A 21,510-nucleotide genomic window follows, 5' to 3' on the forward strand; every position below is an offset into this window, starting at 1 on the left:
CAACATCCTTCTGCATGCTCTCTAGCTTAGGTGGAGATGTGCTGCAGCTAAAAGAGTTAATTGACTCATTCTCTCCAGGCATAAACAAGAGAAAATCAGCAGATGCTGGAGATCCAAACAACCGCAGGGTCTCTGTCTGAAACGTCAACTATACCCTTTTCCATAAGATGCTGCCTGGCCTGCTGAGTTCCTCCAGCATTTTTGTGCGTGTTGCTCTCCGGGCATGAATAGCTAATAGTAGAAGAGATGAATGGAGCCATAAGCTCATTCCCAAAGCAAAGACTGCAGGATTGCAAAACAGCCTGTTGAAATGTGACCACTGATATATAGGCTTGTCAAGTACAAGTGACTATTAACAAGATGTGCCTGATAATTAAACCTCGAACTGTTGATCCACAGGGAAGTTTTGTTTTGATCGTATTCTGACCAGTGACTAATGACAGGGATCCCTGAGATAAGGTCTCAGAATTGCCTTCAGTATCAGTCAGAGTGGTCTGAGAGCAAGAGGCTGTCAATCCTTTGCAATATCATTTGTAGCAGCTATTCAATCAAACCAACACTGCTTAGAACCTAAGTGGCAGGAGGGGTGAGGAGGTCGATTCTATACGGTGCGCTCTCCAATCCAATAACAAGGCTTCAAAGTCAAAGAATACGTTTAATCTCTTATTAAGCTAGCAAAGCAAACGATCTTGAAGCAATAAAGGCTAATGAAACCAAAATTAGCGATATCAAAAAGTCTCAGCATATAAAATGTACATAAGCTTTCTTCAACATAATTAAGTTCTACCAAAAACTAGACTGATACCCCCAAGGACAAAGCATGAACATGTAACTAAACTCTTTTCTTCTACCATGCCCCAACCCACGTGACTCACCACCATAATAAACACGCAACACAAAATACAGTATAGATAGAAAACAGATACATGGCTCTTGGTATACTTTGTTGTAGGAAATGCTCATTTCTGAAAATGAACACCTTATGAGATCAGTGTCCCATTTTTGTGAATAAATCAATCTGTACTTCTTCAGAATTTAGAAATAAGAGCTCAATTATATTGAACATGCAAGTTTCAAAAGATGGGCAGATATTCAGATGTTTCCCCCAGCTGACGAAGCTCAAAAAAGATCTGATGGTTATCAGAAATCGGATGGCATGGGAAGATCTTCTCCAGAAATGACAAATTTCCAGATTGTTTCCCAAAGGTGGTCGTGGAGGCTAGAATTTGGATGTATTTAAAAAGGAAACAGATACATTTTTGATTCATAAACATTTTGGCTGTATTCTATGTATTAGGACTTTATTCTTGGAACGTTGAAAATTGAGATGAAATTTGGTAGAAGTACCGGTATACAAAATTACGAGCAGTACAGATAGGGCAAATGCAAGTAGGCTTTTTCCACTGAAGTTGGGTGGGACTACAAATAGAGATCATGAGTTAAGGGCAAAAAGTGAAAAGCTTAAGGGAAACATGAGGGGAAACCTCTTCAGTCAGAGGGTCGTCAGAGTGTGGAACAAGCCCCCAGCACAAATGGTGCATGCCAGCTCAATTTCAATGTTTAAGAGGAGTTTGGATAGGTACGTGGATGGCAGGGTTATGGAGTGGTGTGATCTCGGTGCAGGTCGATGAGAGTTTGCAACTTAAATAGCTCGGCACAGACTAGATGGGTCAAAGGTCCTGCCTCTGTGCTGTATTTTTCTCTAACTATGACAAATGAATGTTTCGTTTTAATCAGATAGTGACTAGATGCAATGTTTTATCAAAGTCTGAGCATCAGGAGTTTGCACCTATGACCTGATCCTCCTACAGACAAGCTTCCTATACTTGTGAGTGATTTATTTGCTCCATAGTTACTGCCTTTGGAAGTTGGTCAAACAGGGGCCAGTTGTGATGTCAGGAGCTTGACATTAGAGTCTCACAGCAGCAGTCAGTGATGTCTCCTTTGAGGACAGAACGTTTCTAGAGTGCTGAGATCTACCAATGTGTTCTGCCTATGACTAGGCAATAGTTCATTCTGAAGAGGAGACGTAGGAGGGAAACAACAATCTATCACTGATCTGAATCATACTGCAGACCTTGTTCCATTCTTCCTGGTTCCTTTCAATTGCTCAGATTTGTATTCTCTGTCCTTATTCAACCTTTACAGACATGCTGGAGGAACTCAGCAGGTCAGGCAGCATCAGTGGAAACGAGCAGTCAAGCCAGCTTGTTGACCGAAACGTTGACTGCTCATTTCCACGGATGCTGCTCGACCTGCTGAGTTCCTCCAGCATGTTGTACTTGTTGATTTGACCACAGCATCTGCAGTAAACTTTCTGTTTCTTATTCAACCCTGCAGTGGGTCCCCATTAGACAGAGGACAGAGATAACTTCCGCTCCCTGCTGCTTGAAGTCAGTCTCTCTCTCACTCACTCATCGGAGAATGATGCCAGAGTACTGGGTCTCTTGCAAGGTTTCATCAATGCTGTTTGTGGATTGGATTCTGTACTTCATATTGTGATGTGTGTCTGGTCACTCTTTTCTTTTGTTGCTATTTTGGGTGATTTTGAATCAGGGCAGCCAGCAAATAACAAATACCGAGCTGAACTGAATGTGGCTGGACGCTTTCAATTTTGTGTTTTATATTCTGTGATTTTTGCTCATTTTTTCGTTGTTTGTATGATTTGTTTTTTCTTGTGCTTCATGTGCTCCACAGTTTTCTTCATTTCATGGCCGTCTGTGAGGAATTCAAGTCTCAGGGTTGAATACTGCATACATACTTTGATAATAAATGTACTTTGAAACTTTGAGTCATCTACTGTTTTCCCTGAACATTGACGAATTAAAATATCCTGGCAATCTTTATGGTTATGTGCAAGAGTCTTTAAATTAACTTAACAAGTAAAATATCTACTTTTTGGGGTTAGCAAAGTGAGTGTTGAGTATTTCATTGACTGCACTCTGGAACAACAAGCTCCCTATGCTGAAGCCCCAAGGACAAATTTGCCAGCTTTCAGGCAACTGTTCCCAAACAATGTCTAGACCAAAACCAAAAGAGTGCAAGCATTCTTATTTTCTAGTTAACAGACATGTTTCATAACAGCAATGGCCATGTGCTATTGCTAAGTACACCTCAGATGTTTAGCAGTTGTAATATTTAAAGTTCTAAGCATATTTACTATCAAAGTATGTATACATTATACAACCTTGAGATTCATCAGCTTACAGGCAGCTACAAAACAAAGAGATCCAACAGTACCCATTAAAAAGAGAAGACTGACAAACACCCAGTGTGGAGAGAGAGAGACAAAACAATTGTGCAAACAATAAAAGAAAGTAAATAGCATTCAGAACTGGTTTACTAAAGACAGAAAGCCTGGCATCACTGCAGCCAGAGCAAGAAACACAGCCTCAATTCAGCGCAGAGCTGAGTAAACGTCCTGAAATGGATAAAGTGTTATTAGTAAAGTATTTAGTAGTTTTGTTTGTCACTGATAAGAAGTCACTTGGCTTCACCAGCAGTATCTTAAACCTACATTACTGTATATAAACCTAGGCCCATTATTCTGTCACGTGACATCCTGATTAGCGTAGGAGTAAGTGTCATGTACTATCTCCAAGAGGACCACAAGCTTTTTCTAGGGGTTTGCAGGCTTGCGTGCCTCAATGACCATAGAGCTTGTTGGTTGGAGTTAGGGCTTTAATTCTTTGGTGCTTCAGTACGGTCACCCACGCCAAATAGGTCAAAGGGTAGAGGCCAGACTAAGAGTGGTCCACTGGCCAACCAGTTTCAAGGGCTCAGCTCAGGGTTAACAAGCCTGACTGCTAAAACAAAATTGTTACAGAAACAGCAATGAAGAATCCTTCCGCATCTGAGTGCAACAGTATTCCTGAATCTCCACCCAGGACTTGCATGACTGACAGTAGTGAAAACCGAGAGGAAGCTACTGACACAATGAAGGAAGCCCTGAATACCCTGCCAGAGATGGAGGGCCTTCATTGCTGCCTCAAATGTCTGTGACATAATGGGTAGTAAGAAGAGGAAGTAATATACTCAGAAGGTTTGTAATTGAAGTAAACACAATGGCATTATTCATATCAAAAACACAGATTAGAATTTCAAACAATATTCATATTCACACAAAGCTGAAACAACTTTTCACAAGCTACACGTATACATTAGGAACCCACCAGTTGCCAAACACCTTAAGGTGATAATACATTGAGGATCAGACATGAAAAATCCATTGATAAATAAAAATGTTGATATTTCATACCTTTAGTAAAACTGTTTTCAGGAGATATTTACGGAGAACTGCTTCGAGTTGTGGATTTGGCAATAATCTCGCTGTTTTCCTTATTGCGTCTGAAAATGAATCTAAAGTCAGTTTTTTATGACCACGTGACAGGTGGCCAACGATGAAAACTCAGCAATAAAATTAACGTACTTTTACTCACACCAACTTCTTGAAATTCCAAATGTGTTCCTTGTTTATTTACATACTTTTCAACTGAAAATTGAGGATCTCTCTTAATGTATCGCACCTGCATTGCAAAACATATTCTTTAAAATAAATGTATAATTTGTTTTGTGATAAACAATAAATGATTTTTCTATGAAGTTAGAATTGTTGTGTCAATGGGAGTAGTCATTTTAAAGGGATCAGCATGGACTAGATGGGCCAAATAGTCTATTCCTGTGCTGTAATTTTCTATGATTCTATATTGCCAACATCATTATTGCTAAGCTTATGTTTAACAGGTATAAATAATACAAATCTTTATCAATGTGAAAATTTAAAAAATAGACTTTTAGATACAACAGTGAAAACGTCAGTATTGGAAACGGGACTAACAATTATCACATTCATTTAATTCAGAAATCATATTTAACAATTTACAATAAAAAAAATTATATCTGTAAATACGGAACACCTCACCCAGTCTACCATCAAAAATGGATGGGAAAACAGAAATCATTGCAATACAAGTTTTAAAAAGTTAATAGGAACAATTTATTCAATTGAAGAATAATATCTATTTCAAATATATTACAAATATTAATGACCAATGTAAACAAGGTCAATAACAAGGACAAACAAAAAATGAAAATATTGGATTTACCCTTACAGCTCTTTCATTTTCTATCTTTTCAACGACGAGATTGTTTCTGTCACACAGTTCCCATGCATTTGGGGATAAAATAACAGTATTGGCTGAAGCAAGTCCCTCAGCTTTCCGGACTTCATCTATTGCTCGACCAATTAATGCATAATAACGAGATTCTTCATCTCCCATTACCACTTTGGACAGTTTCCCTGCCGAAATACCTGTAAAGAGAGTGTCCACTGATTGAAGAACTTAAACTTTTCATCAATGCTTTACAATTTGCTAACATTGTGATAATGTCACATTTCTCTCCTTTACTATTAATAACAACAGGGCATCCTTGAATTCACAATAACAAAGAGTCTCATATATCCACACCATTTTCATATACTTTGTAGGGCAGAGTCCATCTCCTGGAGGTAATGTCCTGGAGGTAACCTCCTGTTACCAAACTGAGTACAGTGGTCTCCTCCTCTCTGGGTTCTCAGATACATATGTTTTTCAGTAAGTAGTCCTGTGGGCACCACAGAAATATGTCATGTGTTTCTCTCTTTTCACCTACTATCTGCCAGTTATTTGGATTTAGATCCCCCATGCTTTGTGTGTTTTTGCTTCTTATTTTATGTCATGTAGTACAGTACAAGGAATTTTAAAAGAAACAGAAAAAGATTCTAAGAAATAATAAATCTTCATTAAAATAAGGCTGCTGTAATGATACATAAAAAATGAAGTAACAAAACAGTGGAGGAACTCAGCGTGTTAGGTAGTATCTATGGAAATGAAAAAAGTTGACATTTCGGGCCAAGACCCTTCTTCAGGACTGTGAAGGAAGGGGGAAGATGCAAAAATAAAAAGGTGGGGGGAGGGGAAGAGGGATAGCTAGAAGGTGATAGGTGAAGCCAGGTGGGTGGGAAAAGTAAAGGGTTAGAGAGGATGGAATCTGACAGGGGAGAGGCGTGGACCATAGGAGAAGAGGAAGTTGGAGGGGACGCAGAGGGAGATGTTAGACACGTGAGAAGAGGTAAAAGGCAGAGTGGGGAATAGAGGAAGGAGGGGAGAACTTTTTTACCAGAAGGAGAAGTTGATATTGGTGGCCACCCAAATAGAATGCAAGGTGTTGCTCCTCCACCCAGAAGATAGCCTCACCTTGGCATAAGAGCAAGTACAATAACACATAATGTACAATATGCTCAATGTGTTATAGCTGCCTAAAAGTTATACGTTAAGAGAAAGGCCTTTAAGGTAACTACTAGAAAGAATACAGTAGAAGCCACAAGACAATTAAGAAGGCAGAGCTATATTAGCTATATTAGATTTTAAAGTTTAAAGTTAAAGTCTATCCCAAACCTTATAGGCTCGTCAGGCCAGTGCTTATGCCGGTTTCCGTGGCGTGAAGCGACTGAGAGTACGAGACTCACCCCCCCCCCCCCCGGATAGGACACCAGTCTATCGCAAGGTTAACCCCCAGCATTTTGCCGGTACCCATTGTCAGCTGGGTGGACTGTAGCAATGTGTGGTTAAGTGCCTTGCTCAAGGACACAACACGCTGCCTCGGCTGTGGCTCAAACTCATAACCTTCAGATCACTAGTCCAATGCCTTAACCACTTGGCCACACGATACAAAATATAGATTTTAGCAAGTGAATAATCACTATGCATTTGGGGACTTACTATGGATCACTGAATAGCAAAAATGAATGGAGAAATATGTTGATGAATGTGCCCTATATAGATTCATGGCTTCCAAATAGCTTTGTCCAGCATGGAAGAGAGGAATGAGTTAAAACGTCACAAGGTTTGTCAAAAACCTCATCATTGACAAAATAGGTATTCATTCATTATGCGCCATGTCATATGACGTGGGTGATCTTTTGACTTTCCATCACCATGACTGTTCTTGGCAAATTTTCTACAGAAATAGCTTGCTATTGCCTTCTTCTGGGCAGTGTCTTTACAAGATGAGCAACCCCAGCCATTATCAATACTCTTCAGAGATTATCTGCCTGGCATCAGCTGTCGCATAACCAGGACTTGTGACGTGCACCACCTCCTCCCGTGGCTTCATGTGACATTGATCGGGTGGGGGGTGGGAAGAGGAGCTAAGCAGATGCTACCCCTTGCTTAAGGGTGACCTGCAGGCAAGAAGAGGGAAGAAGCGCCTTACACCTCCTTTGGTAGAGGCAAATCTTCACATCACCCATAAAAACAGGCATTAGCAAGTTATTAGTGGTTCATTAAATAATCATCGCTAAAACATAACAATTCATCTGATTAAGTAATGATATGATGTTCAAATTTATTCTCTTATCATTCAACTGATCACATTAGCACAAAATTATACTTAGTAATAAATCAGGTTTACTAGTAAAAGATACACTATCAGTATAAACAAATGTTCAACTTTCACCGTATAGCATAAATCGATTAAAATTAGAATTTAACATTAAGTGGCAAGTTTTAATAATTAGCAATTACCTATTTTTACTCGGAGTTTCACTCCCACTTCAGTTTCCCTATTGTCACATTTATCTTGGATATTCAGACTACATTTTACAGCCAGTGTGAGTATTTGACTCAGAACTTTCCTGCTTTCTCTCCACAATGCCAGCAGTGCATCACCTGTGAGGGAACAAAATGATCATACTCACACTAAAACTGGTGCCATCCAAAATAACCACAAGCTACAAATTTATGATAATTTGCAATTTCTTACCTGCATAGTTTACAATATCTCCTCCTGCTTGAAGAATATCTAAAAGACATTGGGGGAAATAAGAATTATGTGTAATTATTACTTAAGTGAGAATTAAAATGAAACGGCCACATCACCACAGTGTTCCTTCCTTATGGAATGGTAGCGTAGTAGTCAGCAAAATGGTTTACAGCGCCTGTGATCCGGGTTCTATTTCTGCCGCCGTCTGTAAGGAGTTTGTACATTCTCCTTGTGACTGCACGGGTTTCCTCTCCCAGTCCAAAGACGTATCGGATGGTGGGTTAATTGGTCATTGTAAATTGTCCCAAGCTAGGGTTGCCAGGCAGCACGGCTTGAAGGGCCAGCAAGGCCTATTCCGTGCTGTATCTCACTATTTTTTTTTAGAAAAAGGGTTGCAGAGGCTAGATCTCCTGCATTATCATAGATTTGGAGGGATTAAAAATCGTTTTTAATGAAGCTAGCAGTTCAAACCAACCAGCAGAGTGAATCATTTTGTATCCATATTCAACAGCAAGTGCTAAGTGATTGATTTATTTGGGCCTTTACAATTTACTCCAGGTGATGAGGATGTGTCTGAGAACACTAGATACAGATAATTGCAGCTGGAGGTACACTCAAAGCTAGTGGCACTACTAGCCAAGCCGACTAGTGTTATTAAAATCTGGAAGCTGTCAGACAATGTGGTGAATGTACCTAGGGGTCTTTTATTAACAATAAATAGGCTAAGTACCACACTAGACTAAGCCATTAACAGGGAGTATTTTACTGGTAAATTGAACATTGCACACTTAGTGCCTTCCCCTTTCTCTTCACCGTTGAAGATTCAAGATTGATTGATGCTACATCCTGTGCACAAGTGTAAGGGGAACAAAATAACTTGCTCTGGATGCGATGGAGCACTAAAAAGAGCACAGAAGGTAAAGAACACAATAAACATAAATACATAAGATAGCTTATATACATATTGATTCTATGTTCATAAAGTTTTGCTAGGCAGCACCTAAGGTGACTGACGGGAAATAACAAAGTAGTGGTGGAGTTAGTGGGTAAAGGTGCTGATCATTCTTAATGCTTGGGGAAAGCAAAGTTCAGAGTTCAAAGTAAATTTATTATCCTAGCACATATGTCACTATGTACAACCCTGGGATTCGTTTTCTTGCAGGCATACTCTGTAAATCCAGGAAACGTAATAGAATCAATGAAAGACAGCAACCGACAGGACAAACAGGCAACATACAAAAGACAGCCAACTGCAAATATAAAAGGAAACAAAAATAATAAATAATATACAGAACATGACATGAAGAGCCCTTGAAAGTGAATCCATAGGGCGTGGGAATATTTCAGTGTTGGGGCGAGTGGAGTTGAGTGAAGTTACCCCTCTGATTCAAGAGCCTGATGGCTGAGGAGTAATAAATGTTCCTGAACCTGGTGGTGTGAGTACTGAAATTCCCATTTCTTCTTCCTGATGGCAGCAGTGAGAAGACAGCATGACTTGCATGGTGGGGTCCCTGATGATGGATGCCGCTTTCCTGCAACAATGCTTCATGTAGATGTGCTCTATGGTGGGAGGGCTTCACCCGTGATAGACTGGACTGTACTTACTACTTTTTGTATGATCTTCCATTCAAAGGCATTGGTGCTTCCATACCAGGCTGTGGTACAACCAGTCAATATACTCTCTAACACACATCTATAGAAGTTTGTCAAAGTTTTAGTTGCCATGCTAAATTTTTGCAAACTTCTACATAAGTCGTGGCGCTGCTATGCTTTTTTTTGTAATTCCACTTGCTGAGCCCAGGACATATCCTCTGCAATAGTAACACAAGGAAATTTGAAGTTGCTAGCCCTCTCCGTCTCTGTTCCTTTGATGAGGACTGACTCATGGACCTCCCGTTTCCTCCTCCTGAAGTCTATAATCAGCTCCTTGCTCTTGCCACAACAACCACCTCTCATTCAATCTCAGCAAGACCCTAGAGCTGATTGCTCACTTGAAGGGAAGGAAACCAGAGGTCCTCAACATGGGTAATTTTTATTGAGTCTGGTGGCCCTGGTATGGATGCTATATCGCCTCCTGTTTGATGCAGTGGGACAAAATGTCCATGAGCAAGGTGTGTGGAATCCTTCATGATGTTCCTGGCCCTTTTTAGGTACCTTTCTGTAAACATGTCCTTGATGGCAGGTAGGCTGGTTCCAGTGATGTGTTGGGCAGTTTTGACTGTACATTATAGAGCCTTCCTGTCCACCACAGGACAGTATTGCACTGCCTGAATATGCCCACATCAAGAAAGTATTCTATTGTGCTACTCATAACCATCAAGATGCACTTGCTCATTTTCATGATGCTTGCTCCAGTCCATTCTGGAGTTTAGAGGATTACAGCTCCCAATCTCATCACATACTTGGTCCATTGCAAATATGGTCAAAAGTGCCAGCTCCCAACGCAGTGTGACAGAGGCTGCCCTCAACATCAAGAAAGTATTTGACAAAGTATGCCATGAACAGTTCCCAGTAAAACCGAAGTCACAATTTAGAAGGCAAAGCATTACATTAACTGGAGTCATGCTTTGCACCTAGAAAGATGGTTGTGTTTGTTCAAGGGCAATCATCCCATTAGCACATCGGTGAAAGAGTTCCGCAGGGAAAATTCTAGGTAAAAGCCATAGTCAACATAGCTTTGTGAAGGGAAGATCATGCCTCACTAGCCTGATTGAGTTTTTGAAGGGGTATCAAAAGAAATTGATCAGGGTAGGGCAGCGGATGTGGTCTACATGGACTTTAGCAAAGCAATTCACAAGGTCCCTCTTGAGAGACTCATCCAGAAAGTCATGAGGCATGGGATAAGTGGAACCTTGGCTGTTTGTTTAAAAAATTGGCTTAAAGGAATAAAGCAGAGGGTAGTTGTGGAAGGAAAGTATTCTGCCTGGAGGTCAGTGACTAGTGGAGTGCCACAGAGATCTGTCCTGGGGCTACTGCTACTTGTGATTTTTATAACTGACCTGGATGTAGAGGTGGAAGGATGGTTGAGTAAATTTGTGGATGACACGAAGATTGGAGGAGTTGTGGATGGAGCTCTAGGTTGTCGAAGGTTATAAGAGGATATAGACAGGCTGCAGAGTTGGGCAGAGAAATGGCAGATGGAGTTCAATCCAAACAAGTGTGAGATGAAGCACTTTGGAAGGACAAACCAGAAGACTGAGTATAGGATTAATGGTCAGTTACTTAAGAGTGTGGATGAACAAAGGGACCTTGGGGTTCAAATCCATACATCCCTCAAGGTCGCTGCACAGGTTGAGAGGGTAGTTAAGAAGGCCTATGGGATGCTAGGCTTCATTAACAGGGGGATTGTGTTCAAGAGTAGAGAGGTCATGATGCAACTCTACAAATCTCTGGTGAGACCGCACTTAGAATATTGTGTTCAATTCTGGTCACCTCATTATAGGAAGGATGTGGAAGCTATGGAGAGGGTGCAGAGGAGATTTACCAGGATGTTGCCCGGTTTGGAGAACAAGTCATATGAAGCAAGGTTAGCAGAGCTGGGACTTTTCTCTTTGGAGCATAGAAGAATGAGAGGGGACGATAGATGTCTACAAGATTATGAGAGGCATAGATAGGGTGGATAGTCAGTACCTGTTTCCCAGGGCACCAATAGCAAACACCAGAGCGCATAGGTACAAAATTAAGGGAGGGAAGTTTAGAGGAGACATCAGGGGTAAGTTTTTTTTACACAGAGGGTTGTGAGTGCCTGGAATGACTTGCCAGGGGTGGTGGTGGAGGCTAAAACATTATGGATATTTAAGAGCCTCTTGGACAAGCACATGGATAAAAGAAAAATGGAGGGTTATGGGGTAGTGTGGGTATAGTACTTTTTTTTTTAAGGATTATATGGGTCGGCACAACATGGAGGACTGAAGGGCCTGTACTGTGCTGTAGTGTTCTATGGCTACTTGAATAATAACTTTCCTTCATAAGATCAGAGGTACATATATATATTGATGATCTCACACTGTTCAGTCCCATTTGCAACTCTTCATAAGTGAAAGAATTGATAACACCATGCGGGAAATCTTGGACAATGTTCAGGTGCCAAATGAGATGCAGTTCGTAACATTTAAGCCTTAGCTGTCAGAACTGATGATCTCTACACAAGTCTGACTACCTACCTTGTAATTAAATTATTAATCTCCCATAATCAAAACCGCCGAGTAGACAATAAGTGCAGAAGTAGGCCATTCAGCCCTTTGAGCCAGCACCGCCATTCAATGTGATCATGGCTGATCATCCACAGTCAATACCCCATTCCTGCCTTCTCTCCATATCCCTTGACTCTGCTATCTTTAAGAGCTCTATCTAACTCTTTCTTGAAAGCATCCAGAGAACTGGCCTCCACTGCCTTCTGAGGCAGAGCATTCCATAGATCCACAACTCTCTGGTTGAAGAAGTTTTTCCTCAACTCTGTTCTAAATGGCCTACCCCTTATTCTTAAACTGTGGCCTCTGGTTCTGGACTCCCCCAACATCGGGAACATGTTTCCTGCCTCTAGTGTGTCCAATCCCTTAATAATCTTATATGTTTCAATCAGATCCCCTCTTATCATTCTAAATTCCAGTGTATACAAGCCTAGTCACCTCAATCTTTCAACATATGACAGTGCCGCCATCCCGGGAATTAACCTCGTGAACCTACGCTGCACTCCCTCAATAGCAAGAATGTCCTTCCTTAAATTTGGAGACCAAAACTACACACAATACTCCAACTGTGGTCTCATCAGGGCCCTGTACAACTGCAGAAGAACCTCTTTGTTCCTATACTCAACTTCCCTTGTTATGAAGGCCAACATGCCATTAGCTTTCTGCACTGCCTGCTGTACTTGTATGCTTACTTTCAGTGACTGATGAACAAGGACACCTAGATCTTGTTGTACTTCCCCTTTTCCCAACTTGACACCAGATAGTAATCTGCCTTCCTGTTCTTGCTACCAAAGTGGATAATCTCACAGTTATCCACATTAAACTGCATCTGCCCACTCACCCAATCTGTCCAAGTCACCCTGCATTCTCCTAACATCCTCCTCATATTTCACACTGCCACCCAGCTGTGTCATCTGCAAATTCACTAATGTCATTTTAATCCCTTCATCTAAATCATTAATGTATATTGTAAATAGCTGTGATCCCAGCACCAAGCCTTGCAGTACTGCACTAGTCACTGCCTGCCATTCTGAAAGAGACACGTTAATCCCTACTCTTTGTTTCTAGTCTGCCAACCAATTTTCTATCCATGTCAGTACCCTGCCCCCAATACCATGTGCTCTAATTCTGCCCACTAATCGCCTATGTGGGACCTTATCAAAGGCTTTCTGAAAGCCCAGGTACATTAAATCCACTGGCTCTCCCTAGTCCATTTTCAGTTATGTCACTGTATTATCAATAACAAAAAAAAACAAATACAAAGACTATTACAGCTGTTGAAAGGCTGGGTATCATGTGATAATGACTCACTAACCACCTCTACAAACCATTCACAGTATCTCCAAGATATACAAGTAATGTGATGGAATATTCTCGAGATATCTGGATGAATGTGTCTCCAACAGTTCCTAAGGAGCACATCATCCAAAGAGCAAGACTTCTTGTTTGATATAACTCGGAAGTAACAAGTGAAAAAGTGATGTTATTGCAGGGTGGCAGCCATTTAAAAAGAATAAGTTTCTTTGGGAGTGAGTTTCATTTAAACAAATAAAAAGTAGTGAAGTGTAAGTGGAGCAGCCAGTGTTAAAGTAGTCAGGCTTTGTCTGAACAGGGTTAGGTGAGAACAGGTGGAAGCTAAAGATGCTGAGTCATTTGTTATCATTTATTTTTAACTGTGGAACTTACAAACACTTTGTAGTTTGGAGAAGTTGGAGCCAAAGGCATAACAAGTTCAGTGAGAAGAGGCTGAACAAGTGATCTAGTTAAGTGTGAAACTCAAAGGTTTCAGAGAGAAGGTAATTTTTTTTATTGTCTGTAAATGCTTAGTACAGTACAGGCAGCATGGTTACGGAGGTGAATTGCTCCTCCTGTGAGATGACTGCATCTGCAGCAAGTGCACCCAACTTCAGCTCCTGGCTGACAAGGTCTAGGAACTGGAGCTGGAAGTAGATGTCAGAACCACTCGGGAGGCTCAACCCCTCAATGATTAAATGTTGACTGAGGTGGTCACTCCCAGCGTGCAGGTTGAGGGGCTCTGAGTTTGCTACAGAAGACAGTGGCCGCAAATGAAGATGAATTTCATCATTCCACAAGCTCCAAAGCCTTGAACACAGAGTATTAATGGAAGAGCGTCAAGGAGGAAGCCCTGCCTTTAAAAAAAAAGCATAATCTTGCCCATAAAGACTTTGCAAAGCATCACTTAGAAGACACAGTAAAAATGTGGAAGAATGTGGTCGGATGAGACATTTTAGCCTCAACCCAAAGCGGCACATGTGGTAAAATCTAATATTGCATTGTAACACCATCCCTACTGAGGATGCAGGAGGTAGCATCATGCTATGGGGATGTGTTTCAGCAGCAGGGAACAGAAAACTGGTTGCGATTGATAGGAAGATGAATGTTGCTAAATACAGAGAGATCCTGGATAAAGACCTGCTAACCTCTGATAGAAAGCTTAACTGGGGAGGAAGTTCATCTTTCAACAGGGCAAGTACACAACACACACTGCCAGAGCAACCATGGAGTGGCTTCAAATAAAGAAAATTGATGTCCTTTAGTGGTCTTCTGATGTCAAGGGAGGTGAAGAACCTAGTCAAGATGGAAAAGTAAATGTATATAAAGGAAGTGGGAATAAAACAGAGGAGTTGAGAATTTTGAGGCCTGAAAAGAACTCAAGAAGGGAATTATAAAAGCCAGGAGGGGCAATTAAACTTTCTTCAAATAGGAATAAAGAGAATTCAAGGCATTCTATACATACATCAGGAGCAAGTGGATTACTAGGGAGAGGGTAGGACCATTCAGAATAAAGGAGGGAATATTTGCTTGGACACAGATGATGTGGGCGAGATCCTTAGTAAATACTTTACATCTGTATTTGCCAAGGAAAAGAATGAGGATGACAGGGAGATCAGTGCTGAGAGTATTAATACACTAGGGTGGTAGCATTGGTTTTTTTTTTAAAGAGCATTAAGGTGGATAGGTCCCCAGGATATAATGTGATATATCCCAAGTTACTGAGAGAGGCAAGTGAAGGGATTACTGGAGCCATGACCAACAACTGTGTTCCCCCCCCCACCCCCACCCACCCACCCATAGGTGAGAGACCAGAGATCCCAGAAGACTGGCAAGTAGCTAATGTTACTCCATTATTCAAGAAGGGAACGAAGGAAAATCCTGGAAATAATAGACCAAATGAGTTCCACATCTCTGGTACTGGAGAGGGTTGTTATGGGTAGGGTTTATGAGCATCTGGAAAACCACAGCCTAATTAGAGAGAGCCAGCGTGGCTTTGTGCAGGGCAAGTTGTGTCTTACTAACTTAAGTTTTTTGGCAAGATGACAAGGGTGAGTGATGGAGGTAGAGATGTGGACGTTGCTTACATGGATTTTAGTAAGGTGTTTGACAAGCTCCCTCATGGGATGGCTCATCCAGAAGATTAAGATGCATAGGATCCATGGATTCAGAACTGGCTTGCCCACAGAAGACTGAGGATGGTGGTCAAAGGGAACTATTCTATCTGAATGTCTGTGATTAGTGGTGTTTCACAGGGATCTATACCGTGACCAATATAAATGACCTGGATGAAAATGTTGATGGGTGGATTCGTAAGTTTGCAGATGATACAAAGAGTGGTGGTGTTGTGGATAGCATAGAAGACTGGCAAGGAACACAGCAGAATATAGATCAATTACCAGACATGGGCAGAGAAATGGCAAATGGAGTTTAACCTAGCCAAATGTGAAGTGTTGCAACTTGGTAGGTCAAATGAAAAGAGAAATTGAATTGAATTAATTTTATTTCTTACATCCTTCACAAGTAAAAATCTTTGTTACATCTGTCTAAATGTGCAATTTATAATAAATAGTATGTACAACAGGTCAATATAGCATAGAAATACAGTATGTATTTATAGACATAAATTTGTACATATTTATAATATGTATGTATATTTATGTATGTATAGAAATGTATCAGCATGAATTAATTAGTCTGATGCCCAGGTGGAAGAAGCTGTTCCAAAGCCTGTTCGTCCTGGCTTTAATGCTGTGGTACCTTTTCCCAGATGGTAGCAGCTGGAACAGTTTGTGGTTGTGGTGACTCAGGTCCCAATAATCCTTTGGTCCTTTTTACGCATCTGTCTCTGTAAATGTCCTGAATAGTGGGAAGTTCACATCTATAGATGTGCTGGGCTGTCCACACCATTCTCTGCAGAGTCCTGCAATTGAGGGAAGTACTGTTCCCATACCAGCCAGTGATGCAGCCAGTCAGGATTTAGGAACTCATACCAAACATCAACAGTCTGAGGTGAAAGAGGCACTGTTGTGCTTTTTTCACCAGACAGCCAGTATGTACAGACCAAGTGAGGTCCTCGGTGATGTGAATACTGAGAAATTTAAAGCTGTTCACACTCTCAACCCCCAGATCCACTGATGTCAATAGAGGCTAGCCTGTGTCCATTCCTCCTGTAGTCCATAACCAGCTCCTTTGTTTTTGCGACATTGAGGGAGAGGATGTTTTCTTGACACCACTGTATCAGGGATGATGTCTTCTTCTCCGTAGGCTGTCTCATTATTATTTGAGATAAAGCCAATCTATGTGGTATTATCAGCAAATTTAATTAGCAGACTGAAGCTGTGGGTGATGATAACAGTCATGGGTATACAGAGAGTAAAGAAGGGGGCTTAGGACACAGCCCTGAGTGGCACCTGTGTGGAGGGGCAGAGGTGAGGGAGCCCACTCTTACCACCTGCCAGCAATCTGACAGTAAGTCCAGGATCCAGCTACACAAGGCATGGTGAAGGCAGAAGTCTCTGAGCTTCTTGTCAAGCCTGGAGAGAATTATGGTGTTAAATTCTCACATAAGCATCTTTCTTCTCCAGATGTGCAAGGACGATATGTAGTGTTGTGGCTGTTGCGTCATCTGTCGATGGGTTGTGTCAATAGGTGAACTGCAGGGGGTCCAGTCTGGGTGGTAGCGAGCTGCAGATGTAATCCTTGACCAGCCTCTCAAAGCATTTGCTTATTATTGAGGTGAGAGTGACAGGACGCCAGTCGTTCAGACGTGTTATCTTGGCCTTTTTAGGTACAGGGACAATGGGGGATGTTTTGAAGCAGGAAGGCACTCTACACTGGGAGAGGGAGAGATTGAAAATGTCTGTAAACACACTTGCCGGTTGTGCCGCGCAAAAGTATTCTGTTAAGGCAAGACCTTTAACAGTGTTAATGAGCAGAGAGATCATGGGTTCCAAGTTCACAGCTCCATGAAAGTGGCTGCACAGGTTGGGAGGGCAATTAAGGTGGCATATTGCAAGTTGCCTTTTATACGTCGAGGCATTGAGTCTATTAATCAGAAAGTTAGGATGCAGCTTTACAAAACTCTAGTTATGCCGCACCTGGAGTTTTGCATAGAGTTCTGGTCACTTCATCATCAGAAAGGTGTGGAAGGTGTGGAAGAGGTTTACCTGAATGAGAGGGCAGGTGCTGCAACGGGAGGTTGGATAAACTTGGATTGTTTTCTCTGGAGCGGCAGAGGCCGAGAGGAGATCTGATAGAGGTTTATAAGATTAGAGATGCATAGATAGAGTGGACAAACAGCATCTTTCTCCCAGGGTTGAAATATCTAATGCTAGAGTCATTCATTTAAAGGTGAAAGGGTATAATTTTAAAGGAGATGCAAGGGGCAAGTTTTTATTTTAGACAGAGAGTGATGGGTGCCTAGAATGCACTACCTGCTGTGGTGGTAGAGGCAGATGCATTAAGAATTTTTTTTAAATATATAAACGAGATGTTTAGATGCCACACAAATTGAAGGAAAATGGAAGGAGATGGATATTGTGTCAGCCTAAGGGATTAGTTAGGCTGGGCATTTCATTCCTGATTTATTTAGTTCAGCACAGCATTGTGGGCTGAAGGGCCTGAGGATGTTCCTGTGCTGTACAGTTCTATGTCCTATAAAATCCACCACTGTTCATCAACTACCAAGGCAAAAATGTGAGAAGGAAGGAGAATGGGGTAATAAATCAGCTATGATAGAATGGTGGAGCATAATTCTGTTCCTATATCTTAATGTCTTATGGTCCTATCTACAAAACACTTTACTACCACGGTATCTCTCAGAAATTGGTCATTCCTGAGTGTTGTCGAGTTAAATTCATCCAGGCAAGCAACAAACCGAGGTTTCAACTGAACCATCAAAGCCTGTGACCACTACCGACAAAAATAAACACCCGAGGTGCTCACTCACACAATGCAAGTTAATCTGAAAGTTGCATGGTATGTTAATAGAAAAATACCAGTTCCTTCATCATAACAGAATCCAAATCCAGGAATTCCCACTACCTGGGAGTACCTTCACCAAAATGTTTGCTCAAATGGTTTAACACAATCTACTCAAAAGCAATTAGGATAAATACTGGCCTTGCCAGTGATACTTACATCTTACGCTTAGAAAAAAATGTTGCTCAGAAAATTGCAATTATTAAAAACCCAGGTCACCAATGTCTCAAATCTCATCTGCTCTGCCCTCAGCCTGCAATTGCTCCTGTCTTCACTATGGGGCAGTATACTCCCGTTGCCTCACCCTTTCAAACATGTTCTCACTCATATTCAATGTTTCAATCAGTGACGATCCAATCGACTGAACTTCTCATGTGAAGGTAGCCCTGGGCTGCCTTGTTATGCGACCGACAAGGTTGGTGATAAATGGATGAATCTGCCATGTTGGGTTTGAAATGGTGGCAGAGAAAAAGGCAACTGTTTTCTTTGGTGTTGAAGAGAGTAGTTGGCCTATTCCTGAATGCACTATGGCAAGTCAAACTGAAAAGAAACTTCTTCAGTTGGCAATCATAAACACAAGAGTTTCTGTAGGTGCTAGAAATCTTGAGCAGCACACTCAAATCGCTGGAACAACTCAACAAGTCAGGCAGTATCCATAGAGAAGTCCTGAAACATTTCCTTTTATAGATGCTGCCTAACTTGCCAAGTTCACTCTGTACTTTGCAGGTTGACAAGTATTTAGGTGAAAACGTTGTTGCTGAAACTAATTGTTGATCTTAAATACCTGGCAGGCTCTTCAAATGAGGTCGAGCAGAGGACTCTTTCAAATTTTGAAACAGAATTAGAAAATGTTGGAAAAACTCAGTAAAATCTTGTAAGGTGATATATGTGAGGGAATAATTGGTGATTAAGTTTTCTTTTCAGAGCATAAGACATAGGAGCAGAATTAGGTGATTTCGTCCATCAAGTCTGCTCCACCATTTCATAATAGCTGATCCATTTTCCCTCTCAGTCTCAATCACCTGCATTCTCCCGTATCCCTTCATGCCCTGACTAATCAAGAATATATCACACTCTGCCTTAAATGTGCCCAATGACTCAGCCTCCACAGCTGCTGTGGCAACAACTTCAATAGATCCACAACCCTCTGGGTAAAGAAATTCCAAACCTCCATTCTAAAAGAATGCCCCCTCTATTCTGAGGCTGTGAACTCCAGTCTTAGATTTTCCCGCAATAGGAAAAAAAACGTCCTCTCCACATCCACTCTATAGAGACCTTTCAATGAGGTCACCCCTCGTTCTTGTGAATTCCAGAGAGTACAGACCAGAGCCATCAAACACATATGACAAAACTTGAAATCCCGTGATCACTGCACCTCCCCGAACCCTCTCCAACGTCAGCACATCCTTTCTGCCCAAAACTGCTCATAATACTCCAAGTAAGGCCTCGCTAGTGTTTCAAAGTCTCAGTATTACATCCTAGTTCTTATATTCTAGAGCTATTGAAATGAATGCCAACATCTCATTTGTCTTCCCCACCACCGACTCAATCCGCAAACTAAGCTTTAGGGAATCCTCCACAGGGACCCCCAAGTCCATTTTAAGTGAAAGATGACAATTTGATCTTTCCAATGGCATGCACACATCTGAAAATATAAGCAACTGCAGAATCCCCCGCTGCTTATACGGAAGATTTTTTTTATCAACGCTGAATTGGGCTCCACCCACAAGCTAGCTCGTGATATCTTACGGTCCACGATGTCTGATATGTAGCCATTGAGAGTCCGGGTCAAATGGTCGGCCCCACTGCCTTTCTTACTGTTCCTCGTGTAGGTCTCGGTGAGGCTGGTGAACCCTGCAGTAATGCAGAAAAAGCGTCAGGTACTCAACAGCCTTTCAGGGCGACCCCCCGCTCCCGACCACCTGCCGCCTCTTACCTGAAATATCAGCGAAGAGGAGCACGCCGTGGAAATGTTCCACATCAGGGATAGGCCGGTCTACACCCTCGTAAACCACCAGGTCAGGCACGTTAGCAGCCAGTTTGCTGATTTTATAGGTGCCGGCGAAGTAAGTTCTCTGTTTGTCGACTTTCAGTCGAGCGATTGGCCGGACGAAGCTGACAGCGTGTCTCTGGGGAACATGAGCCATGTCTCTGCCCCGACTGCCGTCCGCTGAACTACCCCCGAGCGGAGAGTCCACGGGCACCTATTGTGAGGTCACAGCGACATTTACAAGCTGCGCTGCCCCGTCACGTTCAATGAGGACATAGATACATCTGCGCTTTTCCGTGTTCTGCTCCGCTGTTTGTAATTGAAGTCATCACCTCGGCATTTCAAAAGGTATACCAAACCTACAGATGATAATAACGCAGAAATACAGAATAAATGTAAATTTATTATCAAAGTACATACATATCGCCATATGCGACCCTTGTCTTGCGGGCATACTCAGTAAATCCAATAACCATAATAGAATCAATGAAAGACCACACCCAACAGGGACAACAACCAGTGCGCAAAAAACACAAAACTCTGCAAATACAAAAGAAAAACAATAAATAATTAAACAAACAAACAAGCAAGCAAGAAGTATCAAGAGCATGAGATGAAGAGCCCTGGAAAGTGGGAACGTTTTAATAATGGAGCAAGTGAAGTTATTCCCGCTAGTTCAAGAGCCAGATGTTAGAGGGGTAATAACTGTTCCTGCACCGGGTGGTGTGAGTCATGAGACTCCTGTACCTTCTTCCTGATGGCAGTAGTGAGAAGAGAGCCTATCCTGGGTGGTGGGGGTACCTGATGATGGATGCTGCTTTCCTGCTTCTGCGTTTCATGTAGACGTGCTCAGTGGAGGTGAAAGCTTCATCCCTGATGGACTGAGCCCTATCCACGACTTTTTGTAGGATTTTCCATTCAAGGGCGTTGATATTTCCATACAAGCTGTGAGGCAGCCAGTCAATCTACAGTCCACCACACATCTACGGAAGTTTGTCAGAATTTTAGATGTCATGCTAAATCTTCACAAACTTCTACAAAGTAGAGGCACTGCTGTGTGTTCTTCATAATTGCACTGGAGTGCTGGGGCCAGTCACCACCCTTGGAAGAAGATACACACCTGGGCTCTGAGTTTATTGTCAATTAACTGCTGGACCCATGGGTCCTTGTTTGTATCGTTGAAAGCAGCAGGAGGTAGAATAAGTATTGACACTGAAAGTGCTGGAGCAAATCTTAAGAGGTAGTTAAAGC

The 21,510-nt window shown here is 41.8% G+C and overlaps 1 protein-coding gene across 1 annotated transcript in view; it reads right to left on the reverse strand.

Moving 5' to 3' along the window:
• LOC140728538 (adenylate cyclase type 10-like) overlaps positions 1-20,483 on the reverse strand; it is a 123,608-nt gene extending 103,125 nt beyond the window's left edge. The window contains exons 1-7 of the mRNA XM_073047406.1: positions 20,206-20,483; positions 20,019-20,123; positions 7,804-7,842; positions 7,566-7,709; positions 5,106-5,311; positions 4,430-4,526; positions 4,259-4,347 (exon numbers count right to left, since the gene is read on the reverse strand). Of these exons, the coding sequence (XP_072903507.1) occupies positions 4,259-4,347; positions 4,430-4,526; positions 5,106-5,311; positions 7,566-7,709; positions 7,804-7,842; positions 20,019-20,123; positions 20,206-20,416 (891 nt within the window). The 5' untranslated portion in view covers positions 20,417-20,483. The remainder of the gene's footprint in view (positions 1-4,258; positions 4,348-4,429; positions 4,527-5,105; positions 5,312-7,565; positions 7,710-7,803; positions 7,843-20,018; positions 20,124-20,205) is intronic.
• Between the last annotated feature and the right edge of the window lie 1,027 nt (positions 20,484-21,510).

Source organism: Hemitrygon akajei, chromosome 5, assembly GCF_048418815.1.
Source record: "Hemitrygon akajei chromosome 5, sHemAka1.3, whole genome shotgun sequence".
NCBI classification, from domain to species: Eukaryota; Metazoa; Chordata; class Chondrichthyes; order Myliobatiformes; family Dasyatidae; genus Hemitrygon; species Hemitrygon akajei.